The sequence below is a fragment of the Argopecten irradians genome, chromosome 7, assembly GCF_041381155.1.
Source record: "Argopecten irradians isolate NY chromosome 7, Ai_NY, whole genome shotgun sequence".
NCBI lineage: Eukaryota > Metazoa > Mollusca > Bivalvia > Pectinida > Pectinidae > Argopecten > Argopecten irradians.
The window spans coordinates 40,743,952-40,761,596 of record NC_091140.1 but is presented as its reverse complement, the minus strand read 5'-3'; the positions used below and the strand labels follow the sequence as shown (position 1 = coordinate 40,761,596).

Sequence of the window (17,645 nt, the reverse complement as noted above, 5' to 3'; positions counted from 1 at the left end):
GTGGCAAATGTTTTGACAGTTTAAAAATCTGGCATAGCATCCACGGTAATCACGGCCGCTCACGTTTTGTCTATCACGTCCTCCCGCGTTGTCTCACGCTTTCTCAGGTCCTCCCGCGTTGTCTCACGCTTTCTCAGGTCCCCCCCCCCCCCCCCCCCCCCCCCCCCCCCCGCGTTGTCACACGCTACATATCAGTTCCTTCCACGATGTCTCACGCTGTTTTCACGTCCTCCCGCGTTTTCTCACGTTGTCTAACGGTCATCCCGTTTTGTCCACGGAGGCCTGAAACAGGGCTTCCGAGGCCGCCGGGAACATAGTGTAAACATGAGATGATTTTATAAATTATCAATATCAAAAACTGATCCGTGTTTACATAAAATAAAAAGAAAAGTACTATAAAATATAAAAATAAATTTAATGATTTTAAAAATTAATATAAATGGAAATTAATACATTGGTGAATATGCCAAGTAGTTGTTTAACTTTGCAAAAAGGACAACTCTGTCACTGAGGTATTAATATAAAAACATAAAAGTAAACAAATAAAAAGGTAAGTTCAGCACTAAATTAAAAGAAATCCAAAACTAAATTAAAATTGACTATTCAAATATCAAGTGCACATACAAACGAGATTTTGAGAAGACATTTAAATGTCCCGCTCAAGGTTATACTATTTGACATCGTCCAGACCCTATACTTAGAAGAATCTGTTTTGTGTTCTGCAATGTGCTAAGGACACGACTAACAAGCCAGTTAATATTTATGTTGTGTCCAAGGAAAGGCTGGTCAATGACGGCACTTTGGGTAAAGATGTTGATCTGTAAGAAATCAATCAAACTAGTAAAGTCTTGTTTGATGTGAGGGATCTGCTGGTCTGTTTCGTTGGAAATCATGTCAACGGCCGTGGAAGCAGTGAAGAGGTTGTACATAAACTTTGTGGCGTTCACTGTACAGTTGTCATCATCCTGTAAAAATGTAATAAGTATGTTTAAAGATAAAAAAAAATTATCACTATCATCATCATCATCATTATCATCATCATCATCATCATCGTCATCATCGTCATCATCATCATCATCTATCAATTGACAGCATGCATCTCAACCATTTCCCATTTCTTTTCTCCTTTTCAGGTCCTCTGACCTGTGTTAGGATCGCTGCCCGCCATCCGACAATTTCATTCAAAAGTCTGATTCAACGCGAATCAGTACCGGTATGCAGTGCAATTGAAATAGGACAATACTATTTTAGATAAATGATCCTGGTCCGACCCCAGCGACAGAGGAAATTTTGTTGTTTGACTGCTAAATAATCAATATATAATTACATTAATTATGGACCTTCCTAATATATGATATATGATGTTATAAAATAAAAAGTGGTACTGGCAGGGCGGTATAGCACCACACTAGCAAAAATCATTTTTACTTTAAATAGGATCATTGTTTCGAAAAAAGTTATTTGTATTATTTGATTAGCTGTAATTAGAAGGCGAATGTCCTAGGAAACACTAGGCTCAATGTGATGTCACAGACCAAATTTTATACGGAAAATAATCACCTCTACAAAACTATTATAAAATCAAAAAAATGATTGAGACCATGTTATGCAGAATTTCACTGAATATGTTTTATAATTATATCGTCGTGTAATTGCACTGGATAAATGTTTTATAATCAAATCGTCGTGTAATTACACTGGATAAATGTTTTATAATTATATCGTCGTGTAATTACACTGGATAAATGTTTTATAATTATATCGTCGTGTAATTACACTGGATAAATGTTTTATAATTATATCGTCGTGTAATTACACTGGATAAATGTTTTATAATGATATCGTCGTGTAATTACACTGGATAAATGTTTTATAATTATATCGTCGTGTAATTACACTGGATAAATGTTTTATAATTATATCGTCGTGTGTAATTACACTGGATAAATGTTTTATAATTATATCGTCGTGTAATTACACTGGATAAATGTTTTATAATTATATCGTCGTGTAATTACACTGGATAAATGTTTTATAATTATATCGTCGTGTAATTACACTGGATAAATGTTTTATAATTATATCGTCGTGTAATTACACTGGATAAATGTTTTATAATTATAAATGTTTTATAATTATATCGTCGTGTAATTACACTGGATAAATGTTTTATAATTATATCGTCGTGTAATTACACTGGATAAATGTTTTATAATTATATCGTCGTGTAATTACACTGGATAAATGTTTTATAATTATATCGTTGTGTAATTACACTGGATAAATGTTTTATAATTATATCGTCGTGTAATTACACTGGATACAGGTTTTACACGTGTAACTTACCATATGTTTTGGAGTCGGTTCCATCACTAATAAATTCTGCTTTGTAAACATTTCCTTCTGAAAAAAAAGTATTACTGTTATTCAATTACATTTTGTTTTTAATGTACTTCTATATTGAGTCACACATACATTGTAAATGCAACAACCAATCCAATAGGATTTTTGACAAGCATAGAAATGCTGCTATCACATCTTCAATTCATGTCTTACCATTTCGGAGATCCTTTGTATACATCTTTGGATACAGAATAATAATTTAAAAAAAAAAAAAACAGAAAAAATAGGAGAAAAGTCCTAATTGATGCATTTCTATTTGAGGCATTGATAGTATGTGTAGGTTAAAAGAATTTATATCGCTACCATATCAATGTTTTTTTTTCTAATTGAAGCGATGTGCATTAATTAAACATATTTTAATCATCACAATTTTAATGGCTGAAAACATTCATTATCGAATTCTTCATCAAACTTAACAAATAAACTTAATCAAAGTACAGTAGGTACTGAAGGAGGCGTTGTTCAAGTTCATGAAAAAGATATAAAATGGTCTCGATTTCAAAACTGTATGGTATTTTGATAATTAAGATAAAACAGCTTCCCCAAAGTTCATTCATATATTCTTCAAATGTCTTGTCCCAAGGGAAGTTTTAATGCATATCAATCATAGCAATAATTACATCAGGTTTCTTAATTTTACTGTCGTGCTACGTATTTTCTAGAATTTACCTTTGAAATGAATTTTATGACAATATATTCATCAGGACACTTGACCTTTAATGATAATGAACTAAGTTTTCCCGGAGTTTATACAAAAAAAACTTCAACAAACTTGAACTTTGACATAGAACGACATTTTTCTGCCATCTGTCCTCTACCAAATAACCTCATAACCTTTTAAGTCGTTTTTAAAGTGATTCCTTTTGTTTTTTGCTACCTTTGTTATTTTTTATATGCATGTACTTTGTAAGTTTTCATTGTGATTGAAAGAAAATACATGGGTGCAATGGAACGCTTTGGTCACTTGCTACCTGGTATTTTGGTCTATGCAATCAACTAAGTATAAGGTCCAAAGGACAATGGCAAATATACTGTTTAAAAGGTCTTCAAGGAATCAATAATACTAGATTTTTCTAAAAATAAGACTAGATTTTTCTAAAAATAAGACAGGGTTATTATTCATAAGGACGAATTCTGATTTATCAAATAGAAAGAAATATAATACATATTAAATGTCGGGTCTTTAGGCTTGTTAGCTATAATATTTATATGAAGTTGTTAATAAATAGCTTATTTGACTCCTGTGACGTTGTTTGAATAAATGTCAACATAATCGAATATATTATTTGGACATACTTCGAAGTCCTGTACTTTATATTAAATTATCTGCAGTTCCAATACTTTGTAAAGCCAATCCGCATCTTAGCTAATGACAAGAAGTCAGTTAAACATGTTTGCCTATTTGATCCCAGTGACCTTAATTAAATCGACAATTCAGTGAGGCTAATTCGTTACATAACCGCGAAGCAAAATATGACATAAATGTATTATTCTACATTCCTTATGAAACATACGGCAAGAAAAAGTGATAAATTCCACAACATTGTTCAGTATTTTGATTAATACCATTGAAATTCCAAACGTTGATCAATACGATTAAGCAGGTACAACATGTGCGTTGTACCCTTACCCGAGTCAAAATCACACACGTTAAACAGATGCAATATATAACCACTGAGGAGTTGATGAAATTATTTTTAGACAAGAATGTGCATCTAATAATGTTAACACAACTGTAAGAGCGATTTGAGTAGTTATAGACAATTCTTTGCTACACAGGCAAGGATCAGGGTTCGGCATACAAGGCTATGTGTAATGGTGATTGAACATTTCACATACACTTGACTACAGTGGGCTTTTCTGACATATCACAGTAAAACCAACTAATCTAATTTCCATTAGAACTGGATTGTTTCCGATATATGTGCAAGTTTTAATGTACTCTTAGACTGAATTGTCCCTTTAAGTTTATTCATTAAAACACTTTTTGTAACCATTCATCTCAACATGTTACAACCCTAAAGACTGGTCTTTTTAAGTCTTTTTAATCAACAAGAATTTCTTGAAATATCTTGGATTACCTGACTCATGTGACCTTGAATAAATCAATGACACGTTATTTTCATTTGAACAAACATGGTAGCCCTTCATCCTAACATACCAAAGGCCAAATATCAGATACATATATATAAGTTAGAAAACTTGTGCCCAATCCCACTGCATATCACAACATCACAATAAAATATGTTTAAATCAATAGTTAGGATACTTAGATTTAGAGAAGATGTTGTTAAAAGGGAATGTACATGTATTCGAATAATGACCTGTATTTACTGGTTGTTTTCGTGTTTTATTTTGATTGTTTTTGCTTCAATTTGTCCTAACAAAATATTCATCTATGGTGAATCATCAAAATTCTACATTGACAAAGACATTTCAGCCCAATTGTCATAACAGTTGACCTTAAAATCACCATCGCTTACATCAGTGATTTTCATGTAGTACCATCTAAATCTCTGCTTATATACGTATATATATATATATAAATTTTGATAGAGAACATCCACGTAAGCTTCAATATAGTTGATAATATACTACTAAAATTATAAAAGCAAAAAATTTATGTTTGTGGATGGACATATATAGATCACAATAGATAGACAGATAGTACCAGGTATGACGAGACCTTCGATAACTTTTGATAAATACACAGACCGTAGCACACAAAATTTTTTTTCCAAAATATCAATGTCCATATTTTTATACGTTTATAGTTTCCTGAATAAATATATTGATACCTCATAAGTGTCAATTTGGGCCCTCTGGTGGCCATATACACGCCTCTATAAAAATAACTTACGAGTGTGAAATAAATAACCCCGAGTTGTATGAGCTGTTTCTACCACAATACAGTGATTTTGAGATATCAATATGACGTGGATTAAGTCCCAACTTTCGGTGATTGTGACGTCACAACAACCACGTCAGAATATGACGACACAATCATAGGGAGGTGGAAGTAATCGACAGTAAAAACCCGACGTATTATACCATTTACAAGAAAGCAAGTTTAATTTCAAACGTTATTTACCGACATGTACCAATCGATAGGCACACTCATCACAGTTATTATATAATGATTTGCGAGAAACGCCACGCATTGTGGTAGAAACAATTGTACGTTATGAATATAACGTTACGACATGCTCGGAAATGTTAGAAAAATAAAGAAATTCTCAGCATACATACCACGTCAACATACAGTTGATTGAGCCTGTAGACTGCCAATATAGTGTGCTGACAGAGTCGTGATGTTGAGGGCGTACTGGACACTGCACACGTCAAACCAATGTTGAAGGGATTTGTTTCTGGGAAATCATTTCCTTGATTCATCGTAATATCGTCGTTTTTTGTAACCGGCATTGCGTAATAGGTAGATGCCGTCATCAGGCCAACAAGGGTAAAAATAAGTCCTAGAATAGGACAAAATACGGTCAGACATCGCTCAGCAGTAACATCATACTCATAAATCTTTGTAGAACTAATATGGAATCTATACGGGCTACAAATGTTGTTATTAAGACAAATACATGTACATGTAATGTAATTAAATAGATTTATATAAATATATCATTAAATTTCGTTTAAAAGATTCACTACTTTTCGTATCATCACTTGAACAAATTAGGAAGTAAATCTGTAAGGAGAAGTAAAATCAAAGTACTTAAAGTACTGTAGGCGTTACCGCTGATAGATTATCTATTAAATGCATTATAGGGAAGCTTATCTGTAAAGTGTATTTTCAGGTTTTACAAGACATTAATTAAAGAATGATAAGTGACAAATATGTTTTATGATATCAAACTTTGAAATAAACCTTGAACTCATTACCTCGATTTACCTGTGTTATTATGTAAGCATGATAACGACATTAGCAATTATAATTACAAACAAAAACATAGAAAAATGTTCTTGCAAACAAAAACATAGTCATCGTTTCCCCCTTTTCACATATTGATTTTTTTGTAGACGATTGGTCAAAGGGATATGAAAATACTGATAAACATAAGGAACTATAAACAATCATCAGTGAAAAGATACCGATTCCACAATTGTCTTTGACTTGTATCCCTTGGCCAACTAAATTTGCTTTATGATGTCATAAATAATAAATTGAATTTATATATTCCATGTGTATAATACGTACAGGTAGTATCAGTGTAGATTTCTATATTACTTAAATCAAATTGAAAAGTTTGATAATTACCAGGTCAATTCTCGACAGGAGGCCTAATAGACTCATTCCTTTACAATTTAGTGTTATGATTATTTATGTATATGCACTGATGTTTACATATCTTCCTTTAAATATGTATGCTGTCATCAACACAAATATACAGCTATACAAACTATCTTAATCAGTTGAAGAAAATGCTTGTCTTATAACCAATTAAATCAAAAACATCGGTAATATCAGAATCATAATTTAATTTAGACATGTAGATCATAATTTATCAATAGTGCAATGACCTTTGCGAAACAAAAATTAAAAGTTTCTTTAAAAAAATACATATAAAAAGGCTGTTACAACACCAACAAAATGGAAGATTCCCTGTGCAAACTATGTTAACAGTGAAGATTCATTTCGTTGTTTTTCAACAGCATGTTTAATTTTCAACAGCATTCGGGGTCAGTTTTCAACGTTGAAAAATGACCCGAGATACAACGTTACACCGGTGTCGCCAAATCCTCACATTCAAGTGAGTGGCTGATCATGGCATTTATAAAGTGTAAAACAGCGAAATGAGTCTTTACTATGCACATATATGACACTCCGTTTAAGATTTACTTATTATTGTTTTTTAAGAAAAAAAATGGTTTTGTTTCGAAAAGCTAGAGGGCTAAGTAAGATATTTTATAAAGTTATGTGTCAATATCACAAATGCTTTACGTAGCAATGTGTCTAAATAACTTTTTTTTTTGCATGCATGTCTGTACTTTATTCCATAATGGACATAGTGCCATGGAAAAAAAACAAAAAAAAAATTTTTATCGGTATTGCAATTATTTATTTAATTATTTAATTAATATTGATACTTTTATCTTAAAGTAAATTAGGAAGTTCTTGGGAACTTTTCAATGATGGTGTAATTTAACTTAAAGTAACTTTTGGAACTGAAGACAAAACTAGTCTGCTCCAGCTTTTGAAAGAGAAAACATGCAATTCGTCAGCAGTGTTGCATCTTTATCTAAGACATAGATAATTTAAATGTCTGGTTATATATACCATAAATGGGCGAAACTGTTGATATTTATTTTAGGTTATCTATAGAAAACCAAATGATTTGACACATTCAGCTGTAAAAAAATCACTCAAATGGACAAACAAACATGAACGATGGCTTCTAAACAAAAGGCAAAACACAGAATTTATGCACTGTAAAAAACTCTTGTTTTTATGCTTTATGTGTGTTTAGAGGAAAACATACCAGCATAATTCTCTAATACACTAACGAACTACACTAAAGAAAATTGAAACGGTAACTTTTGGTATTGAATAACATTAAAGGCTTTGTGCAGTCAAAAATGATAATTTCAGTTTATGCTGGAAATGGCTTTATTAGCACGTGTAGAAACTCTCCGTGCCGCGCGCGACCGGAATAACCTCTAAGCCGTCGATATCGTGCACGTGGTCCAAAATTCTGACCGCCCGATTATGCATATTTTCTGGCTCTAAACCGTGTGACGTCACAATAGTCCGTGGCTTATAGCTGAACTATACTGATGTGCTATCACAGGAAAAGCCGATCAACGATTTGTTATGATTAGTTTTGAGTGAAGTTAATCGTACAATAACTTTGGCTCGAATTTAAATAACTAAAAGAGTGAAATTCGATGTTTCAAATACTCTAATTTATGCTCTAATAGCAGGTATCTTCGTGTAATTATGAAAGAAAATCCACACAGAAATAAAAGTTTCGGATTTTTTGTCGAGGAGTTAGCAACGAATAAGCTTTAATTAGATTGTGTTGTGTGTTGCTAACCGAATAAATTGAGATACATTTATTACAATACCGTAAAACGTTTCAACATATGGTAGAAAGAATTTATTTTTGATATTATAAAAGATCTAAATATTGAGATATTAAGCGAAACAAACTATTTTTACAGACCGTGCGGTCGTTTTCAATTTTTAATCGATATACGAGTAGATGCGCCGATATAGATATATGATTAGTTTGGTTTGATGGTTATATGTATATTCCAACAATGTTAGAGGTATAGCACGACGAGACACTTTTGATCATTACGTCGTGTCGCACATCAGAAGTTTCTCAATATCGAGATCTAATATTATTGGATTAGGTTATGTACTACCTGGACCAGGATGTTATTAACCTGTACACAACGCCATTCATCGAACTCACCTGTAATTACCTGGCCTCGGGCTATTTGCTATTCGTTGGACTATATCGGGTATTTGCTATTGTCTTACAGCTGTCAATCAGGTTAGGACACCCGTTAAATGGATTGTGATTTGAATTATGGAAACCCCGTACATCTATGCTCTAGGTTTTTAATTGTCACTTCTTGATTCGTGAGTATGAAAATGACGGCACAATTAACTTCAACCTAACTAAATGTTTTACTGATAGTGTTTTAAAGTGATAAACATTTTCTGTATGGTGAATAGATACTACCTTTCATCGTGTTGATCTGGCAAGTATGGAAGGCCTTCAAAGGAGTTCTAATTAGTATGAATTGCTAATGAAAAGTAAGTCATTTATATAGTGTACATATCGAAAATTTGTAATTGCAAAATCCCAAAATTTCAATTGTAAAGTTTCGTTTTCCTATGATAGGATGTTGCTTCTAGGGTTTACCCGGTGATCTGACTTGCGGGATGCCCTGATAAGCGACACAATAGTGATGTGTACCTTAGTAAGTTTAGTGATGTGTACCTTAGTATGTTTAGTGATGTGTACCTTAGTATGTTTACTTACTATCGTTATACTCTTATTTCCTAAACAAACTTCATCTAAAGGGAAAAAAGTTCTGATTAAAACAGTACAAATGTCGTCTTTTACAATTAAATTTTAAATATTTTGGTTTATTGATGATTTGTGAACTTATCGCGCGTGTTGAGGACTTATCTGCGCTATCTTCATATTCAGATATGGCACATTTTTAGATAAATAGGAAGCATATGACTAAGTTTTATCTTGTTACATCTATAATGTAGTTGTCTGTATTTTGGCGTTAAGGTTGTATTATATCATTCACTATTTTCTTGAGTTCACAGTGGTCGACCTCCACTGTATGAATTTCGGAAATAGCGATCGCCGAAGCGAGAGATTTTACTTCAGGAAGTGACTCATTTTTTATTAAGTTTATTATCATTGTTACGAAGATGAACTAAGCTAAATAATGTAAATGAAGATTAACCGATATATATTTCAAAATTGAAGTAACAACACTGAAACAAATCAGGAGGTAGTTATATATACATGTGGTAGTTATATATACAGGTGGTAGTTATAAATACAGGTGGTAGTTATATATACAGGTGGGAGTTATATATACAGGTGGTAGTTATTTATACAGGTGGTAGTTATATATACAGGTGGTAGTAGTTATATATACAGGTGGTAGTTATATGAGTCATTCTCTGAAAAGTTTCAAATTGCTGTCTTCTCTATATTGTCTTTTTAGAAATATTTTAAAAGGGAAAGGTTATGTTTGAGGTTTAAAATTGACTATATGGAACAAAGAAAATAAATTTGTAATGCTTTGTTCTGAAAATGAAAATTATGTTGATTTTTTTTTAATTCAAAATAGGTCAACCACAGCAAATAGGCTTGTAACAGTAGAAATGACCCAAAGTCATACTTAAATAAAACATCGTCTAAGTGTGAGAAAATGTTAAGTTAGTATGTGTTTTGCAGGCAATCATCAAATATTTAAAAGCTTTAATAGGTTTTGTCCAAAAAAACTATTTTAAGAAATTTTGAAGAAAAAGTTTGCCTGCCCTTTGAAGAAATGTCTGTGGTGTTACTACAATCATTTTGGTTCAAATGATGCATCACTAGGAAGGATAAGTACTATAATTCATATATGTAATGTATTAACTAAGCATCTACTCCCTACCTATAAATTAAATCGCTACTTGTCATAGAGTTCTGCAAGGATTGTAACCAAATTTGGGCACAAGCAACCTTGGGGGGAAAAAGAAACAGAGTTTGTATAACTTTTGGCTCTGACCCCCTGGAGGCAGGAGGGGTGGCGCCTGGGGCCAATAGGGTAAATAGAGGTAAATCATATGAATTGCTAATAGTGATAGAGCTATGCATGAATTAAAATCAGATGTGACCAGAAACATCCTCTGGGAAAGGGGAAGAGGATGTGTACAAAGTTTGGCTTTGGCCCTGCTGGGGGCAGGAGAGGTGGGCCAATAGGGCAAATGAAGGTAAATCCTATAAGTCGCTACTATTATATTATTATTATATAATTAAAGAAGTCTTAAAATTTTGAATGTATTGTAACCAAATTTGGCAAGCAAGTTCCGCTAGGGTATGGGAGCATAATTTGTATAAATCTTGGCTCTGACCCCATGGAATAGAAAGACTGGGGCCAAATAGACAAATAAGGGGTCAATGTTTAAAAACAATTATCAATGAAACATGATCCTGTATTCTGAACATTGCTTGGCATTACAAACCCATTGAGCGATGCATGCCCTCTGGGCCTCTTGTAAATATATGGCTAAAAATGAAATCATTATAAATGTATTTGTTGCAGATGATAAAAACTGCTGAGGATGTTGATAAGTTACTCAGACAACTGTCATTCAAGCCAGACTAGTCGGAGAGGACAGATACAGTAAGTCACCAGGCAACCACATATACTCCTCTTACAGGTAGACTGTTGTTTCATACAGCAAAGATACAGTAAGACACAAGCTACTACAATAATACTTTAAATATTACAAACATTGTGGGAGACTTGACATACAAGATACCGTCACGTCACAAAAGCTGACAATAATACTCTCTATACGACCAAGACTATGGAGACATTGTCAGACAGGATACAGTAATTCACAAGGCAACAATATCGATACTCTCTTTGTACAAAGACGTACAAACACTTTAAGGTGAGACTTGTCCAGACAGTATACAGTAAGTCACAAGGCAACAATACAACTCTCTAACAAATAGACTAGTGAGACTTGTCAGACAGATAACAGTAGTCACAAGGCTACAATGATACTCTCTTACAGGGAGACTTGTCAGACAGATACCAGTAAGTCACTCAGGCTACACTAATACTCTCTTACAAACACTTGGGAGACTTGTCAGACAGATACAGTAAGTCACAAGGCTACAAAGATAACTCTCTTACAAACACTAGGAGACTTTGTCAGACAGATACAGTAAGTCACACAAGGCTACAATGATTACTCTCTTACAAACACTTGGGAGACTTGTCAGACAGATACAGTAAGTCACAAGGCTACAATAATACTCTCTTACAACACTTGGGAGACCCTTGTCAGACAGATACAGTAAGTCACAAGGCTACAATGATACTCTCTTCACAAACACTAGGGATAGACTCGTCAGACAGATACAGTAAGTCACAAGGCTACAATATAATACTCTCTTACAAACACTAGGGAGACTTGTCAGACAGATACAGTAAGTCACAAGGCTACAATAATACTCTCTTACAAACACTAGGGAGACTCGTCAGACAGATACAGTAAAGTCACAAGGCTACAATGATACTCTTTTACAAACACTAGGGAGACTTGTCAGACAGATACAGTAAGTCACAAGGCTACAATAATACTCTCTTACAGGGAGACTTGTCAGACAGATACAGTAAGTCACAAGGCTACACTAATACTCTCTTACAAACACTAGGGAGACTTGTCAGACAGATACAGTAAGTCACAAGGCTACAATAATACTCTCTTACAAACACTAGAGAGACTTGTCAGACAGATACAGTAAGTCACAAGGCTACAATGATATTCTCTTACAAACACTAGGGAGACTCGTCAGACAGATACAGTAAGTCACAAGGCTACAATAATACTCTCTTACAAACACTAGGGAGACTTGTCAGACAGATACAGTAAGTCACAAGGCTACAATAATACTCTCTTACAAACACTAGGGAGACTTGTCAGACAGATACAGTAAGTCACAAGGCTACAATAATACTCTCTTACAAACACTAGGGAGACTTGTCAGACAGATACAGTAAGTCACAAGGCTACAATAATACTCTCTTACAAACACTAGGGAGACTTGTCAGACAGATACAGTAAGTCACAAGGCTACAATAATACTCTCTTACAAACACTAGGGAGACTTGTCAGACAGATACAGTAAGTCACAAGGCTACAATGATACTCTCTTACAAACACTAGGGAGACTTGTCAGACAGATACAGTAAGTCACAAGGCTACAATGATACTCTTTTACAAACACTAGGGAGACTTGTCAGACAGATACAGTAAGTCAAAAGGCTACAATAATACTCTCTTACAGGGAGACTTGTCAGACAGATACAGTAAGTCACAAGGCTACAATAATACTCTCTTACAAACACTAGGGATACTTGTCAGACAGATACAGTAAGTCACAAGGCTACAATAATACTCTCTTACAAACACTAGGGAGACTCGTCAGACAGATACAGGAAGCTAAGTCACAAGGCTACAATAATACTCTCTTACAAACACTAGGGAGACTTGTCAGACAGATACAGTAAGTCACAAGGCTACAATGATATTCTCTTACAAACACTAGGGAGACTTGTCAGACAGATACAGTAAGTCACAAGGACACAATAATACTCTCTTACAAACACTAGGGAGATTCATCAGACAGATACAGTAAGTCACAAGGCTACAATAATACTCTCTTACAAACACTAGAGAGACTTGTCAGACAGATACAGTAAGTCACATTAGGCTACAATGATATTCTCTTACAAACACTTGGGAGACTTGTCAGACGGATACAGTAAGTCACAAGGCTACAATAATACTCTCTTACAAACACTAGGGAGACTCGTCAGACAGATACAGTAATAAGTCACTAGGCTAATACTTTCTAAAAAACACTTATCAGAATGAATAAGATCTTTAAACAACTTCTTGTGAATAATTCAAGAGTTCTTTATTTTGTCTTTATTGTTTGTCACTACTTAATTCTTTGAGGTGTTGTATTGTGCCAATAGTCAGACGACCTTTAAGGCCCATGGGCCTCTTATTTAATAAGGATTTGAAAATGAAATAAGGAAACTTATTGATTAAGCAAAAAAAAAAAAAAAAAAATCATAGAGATGATTAAAATATATTTAAGGTAGCTCCATACTTTTAGGAAAACCTCTGTCATTTTTTTCTAACACTTCTAATTTTCTTTCAATTTTCATGCAGATTTCAAATCTGTTAAGAAACATGGGTGATCTCGAACTACTTTTTGAGATATTTGAGCTTGCTATATACCATCTGTGCAACTTTGCTGGCCGAAAGTAGAAAAAATTCATAAAATTATGTTTTCTGTAATATTAGGGTAGATGTTAAGTTTCAATCCTGTGGATTTTTTGTCCTAAATTTCTAACGATACGACAATATACAAAACTATTGTATTTTTACAAATGCAAAGTAAGTTTCGTTATTGCCTAGGACCATTTCTAAACGTAATTATCATATTTTGCCATAATTTCAGGAATTTCTGTCAAAGGGGTCCCTTCTTATCATTTATTGCGACGAACGTTACTTCCGGTGTTTGAAAATCCATTCCCATTTACAACAGGAACCGCAAAAACCTCAAAGATATCATCTAATTTTCACTTCATTGCTTTTATTTGATTTATTTAATGATTTTAAACATTCAATATAATATGAAGACAATTTTGGCCTACTGACAAAATACCCAAGTGGAATGTTATAGTGTCTCGGAAACCATTCTGGAAATCAAAACAACCTCCGCAGCTTCCGGTATAGCGTCATATGAATTGGCTTGGTTTTCAAAAGTATGGACCTACCTTAAACTAAAATAATAGCTTGATGAATGTAAACACAAATATGTATCCAAATGTAGAAAGAATTGAGGAATTTATAGCAAGAATTCCAAATTAGGATGGAAATATAACAAAACTATGTTTTTCAACCATCTTGAATGCATTGCTGTGGAAAAACATTTTTGTCAAACTATCTTTAGCCAACTATCATCAAATGGGCTATTCAAACAGAAACATATATATATATATATATAAGGCCCTTTATATACATAGAGATTAGAAACTCGTTCTTTGTCTTAGAAGGACCTCAGGGCCCGGCACCATAAAACTTTCTCAGACAGATTTTTTACTCAAGCCTAAAATCATATACTTGAGTAAAAAATCTGTCTGAGAATAGTTTTATGGTGCCGGGCCCTGGTTTATAGGCATTTTCCCTTGGCTAGCTACTTTTAAGTGTATTCTTATAAACATGATATTTTTGAATCAATGCAAAGTTTAAAGGCCCATTATCTTTCCGGAGCAAAATATAAAGGTTTCTTAAAAAACATTAATAACATCAGAAAATGCATACCGATGACCTAAAATAAGGTTACGACACCAAACATATGCAAGATTTCCTGCGTAATATATGAAAACAGTGGAGAGTAAATTCGCTGTTTTGCCGTCTGGCGCAGTGATAGTCAACTACTGCGCGGTATTTAGGACGACGGCGGGAACATGATACGACCCGCGTTATGAAAATAAACATTTTATTTATTTTAAACAAATCGTTCAGAAGGTGATGAATATGTAGTATTAACGGTAAGTTAATAATTTTTGCGACTCTACAAAATTATCGATCTTGTTTTACATTCCTATTTTAAAAATTAAAAGCCGTTTCGGAAAGGTAGTGGGCCTTTAAACATTATATCATGGTTTGATATGATCAACTTTCCCAATTAATATGATTTGATATGAAAATGGCCATTTTTACCTGGTTTTTCAAAAATCAGACATTCAAAACAGGAAGTGGATTTGGTTTTATTAGTACAAGTTAAAATGTTATTTTTTCTTTTCAAAATATCATACTCAAACCATCTAAAAATTACTGAACTTGTGTAACATATCAAAATTATTCTACTGTATTCAACTATTAAAAGAGTATATGTAAAAAACCCAAAGCACATAGAGTGGTACATTAATTATTATATACAGTAATAATATAATATAATCTGCCGATCGTAAAAATGGCGGAGTTGCCAATCTCTCTAATGTATGTTTCTGATTCAAATCGCCTTTCGTACATGGTCCATGGTTTGTCCGGTAACAATTTCTCAAAAAATACTGAAGAGATCTTTCTCAAATTTCATATATGTAGGTTCTCCTAGGACATTAGTTATGTATATTTTATTTTTGGAACCAATCAGTCAACAAGATGACCGACAGGCCACCATCTTGGATTTTGATATTGGAGATTGTTACCACAATTTCTAAGAAAGTAATGAAGGGATCTGTCTCAAACTTCATATGTAGGTTCCCCTTAGGCAACCTAGTTATGGGTATTGTCCACCATCTTGGATTGTGATAGTTTAAGTTTGTTATCGCTATTTCTAGGTAAGTACTGAAGAGATCTTTCTTATATTTCATATGAAGTTTCCCATGGAAGTTATGCAAATGCATTTTGAGACTAATAAGTCAACAAGATGGCTGACAGGCCGCCATCTTGGATTTGGTAGTTAAAGTTTAAAAAGCAGAGAAAAGATTCCTCTTTCCATTTTAAGACATACATAATTCTTTAGTGGATGCCAACATCCCTCTGGGATTTCTTGCAATGGTCATGTCATAATTTGTTCTTTCTTTCGATCAGGACTACGAATTACTAAAGATACATATATGGAAGACAACTATCCATTTGATCCAAACGCAGTTCTCCCGGAACCATTATCAAAAAGGAAAGGAAAAAGAACTCAAAAGACCTGTGCAGAAATTCATGAGGAGCTTGAGAATGAAGAACTTGGCAAAAAACCATCATCTTGATAAACATCTCTATATAATCTTTACTTAATGTACGTACAGTATTGGGGAAAAATGTAATATATGTGTTTTCAAATGTATACTGCAATGATAGTTATATGTTGAATGTTTTGAAAGAACAATTATTAAAGTATAATATTTACATTTCTGTTTTTTCTTTGCTCTGACCATGCCAGCCCGGAAATTGTTTACAGAGGTTGCTGTGTATGAATACACACACAGGAACACTGACTTCTGTGTGAATGTGATTTAATTAGGCCTTTTTATATTGACAAATGTTCAATGTAAACATAAGTTTTCATTTCAATAAATTTTATTGACGAGATCTTATGTCAAACAGATTGAATAATAGGTGAAATCTATATAAATTCTGTGGCTACAGTGATAACACATGGAAATGAGTAATTATATAGTGCAACGGAACATAGAGGAGGCCAAGTAAGTAACATGTAAATGATATTTATTTAACTATAGTCCAATATCTAAATTACGTCTTGTTTTAGTAAGATTTAAGAAAAGATTATATTTAAAGATGCTTCATAGCCGACAGAGTATAAATGGTATTCATCATTTGAACAATAATTGGTGTTTAATTGTGTATGTATATGTCTAGTTAACACAAAAAAATAATGTGAAATAATTCATTTTGCCTTTCGTGCATGCGCAATCAGTATTTCATTCCATATAGGATATAGTGCCACGGATTTTTTTCGGGATGCAATTAATTATTTTTCATATTTTAAACTTGAAGTAAAATTAGAAGCTCAAACTTTTCAGTGGTGGTAATTGTGTAAAGTAAGTAACTTTTGTAACTGAAGAAAAATACTGAATCGTTTGCTTCTGTTTTTGATAGTGAAAAAATACCATTCGTCAGCGATGGAGCATCTTTAAACATTTATATAACCATCTGCTGAAATATACCCGACAATTTTGCAACTAAATGTTGTTTTCCTTTGAATGTTGGTTTCCCTTGACCTTTGAATTCTGTTTTCCCTTGACCTGTGAATGTTGGTTTCCCTTGACCTTTGAATGGTGCTTTCCCTTGACCTTTGAATGTTTTTTCCCTTGACCTTTGAATGTTGCTTTCCCTTGACCTTTAAATGTTGTTTATCCTTGACCTTTGAATGTTATTTCCCTTGACCTGTGAAAGTTGTTTTCCCCTTGACCTTAGAATGCTGTTTTCCCTTGAC

General features: G+C 33.4%; 1 protein-coding gene and 1 long non-coding RNA gene across 2 annotated transcripts; one reads left to right on the top strand and one right to left on the bottom strand.

The window, feature by feature from the left end:
• Window positions 1-560: 560 nt before the first annotated feature.
• On the bottom strand, window positions 561-5,854 carry LOC138326941 (uncharacterized). Its single transcript, XM_069272908.1, has 3 exons — window positions 5,653-5,854; window positions 2,347-2,403; window positions 561-965 (listed from the first exon to the last, which is right to left on the bottom strand). Exons 1-3 carry the CDS (start codon window positions 5,848-5,850, stop codon window positions 666-668), a joined length of 555 nt encoding a protein of 184 aa, XP_069129009.1. The 5' UTR covers window positions 5,851-5,854; the 3' UTR covers window positions 561-665.
• Window positions 5,855-11,199: 5,345 nt separating this feature from the next.
• Window positions 11,200-16,599, top strand: LOC138328445 (uncharacterized). Its single transcript, XR_011209212.1, has 2 exons — window positions 11,200-11,283; window positions 16,289-16,599. It is a non-coding gene; the product is annotated as an uncharacterized lncRNA (long non-coding RNA).
• Window positions 16,600-17,645: the final 1,046 nt, after the last annotated feature.

Bases quoted from the DNA above. Each gene is read 5' to 3' on its own strand.
- LOC138326941 (XM_069272908.1), bottom strand. From the start codon at position 5,850: ATGACGGCATCTACCTATTACGCAATGCCGGTTACAAAAAACGACGAT. The intron at 2,404-5,652 runs GTATGTATGCTG...CTTTTTTTTCAG, and splicing joins ATCAACTGTATGTTGACGTG to AAGGAAATGTTTACAAAGCA. The intron at 966-2,346 runs GTAAGTTACACG...ACATTTTTACAG, and splicing joins AACCGACTCCAAAACATATG to GATGATGACAACTGTACAGT.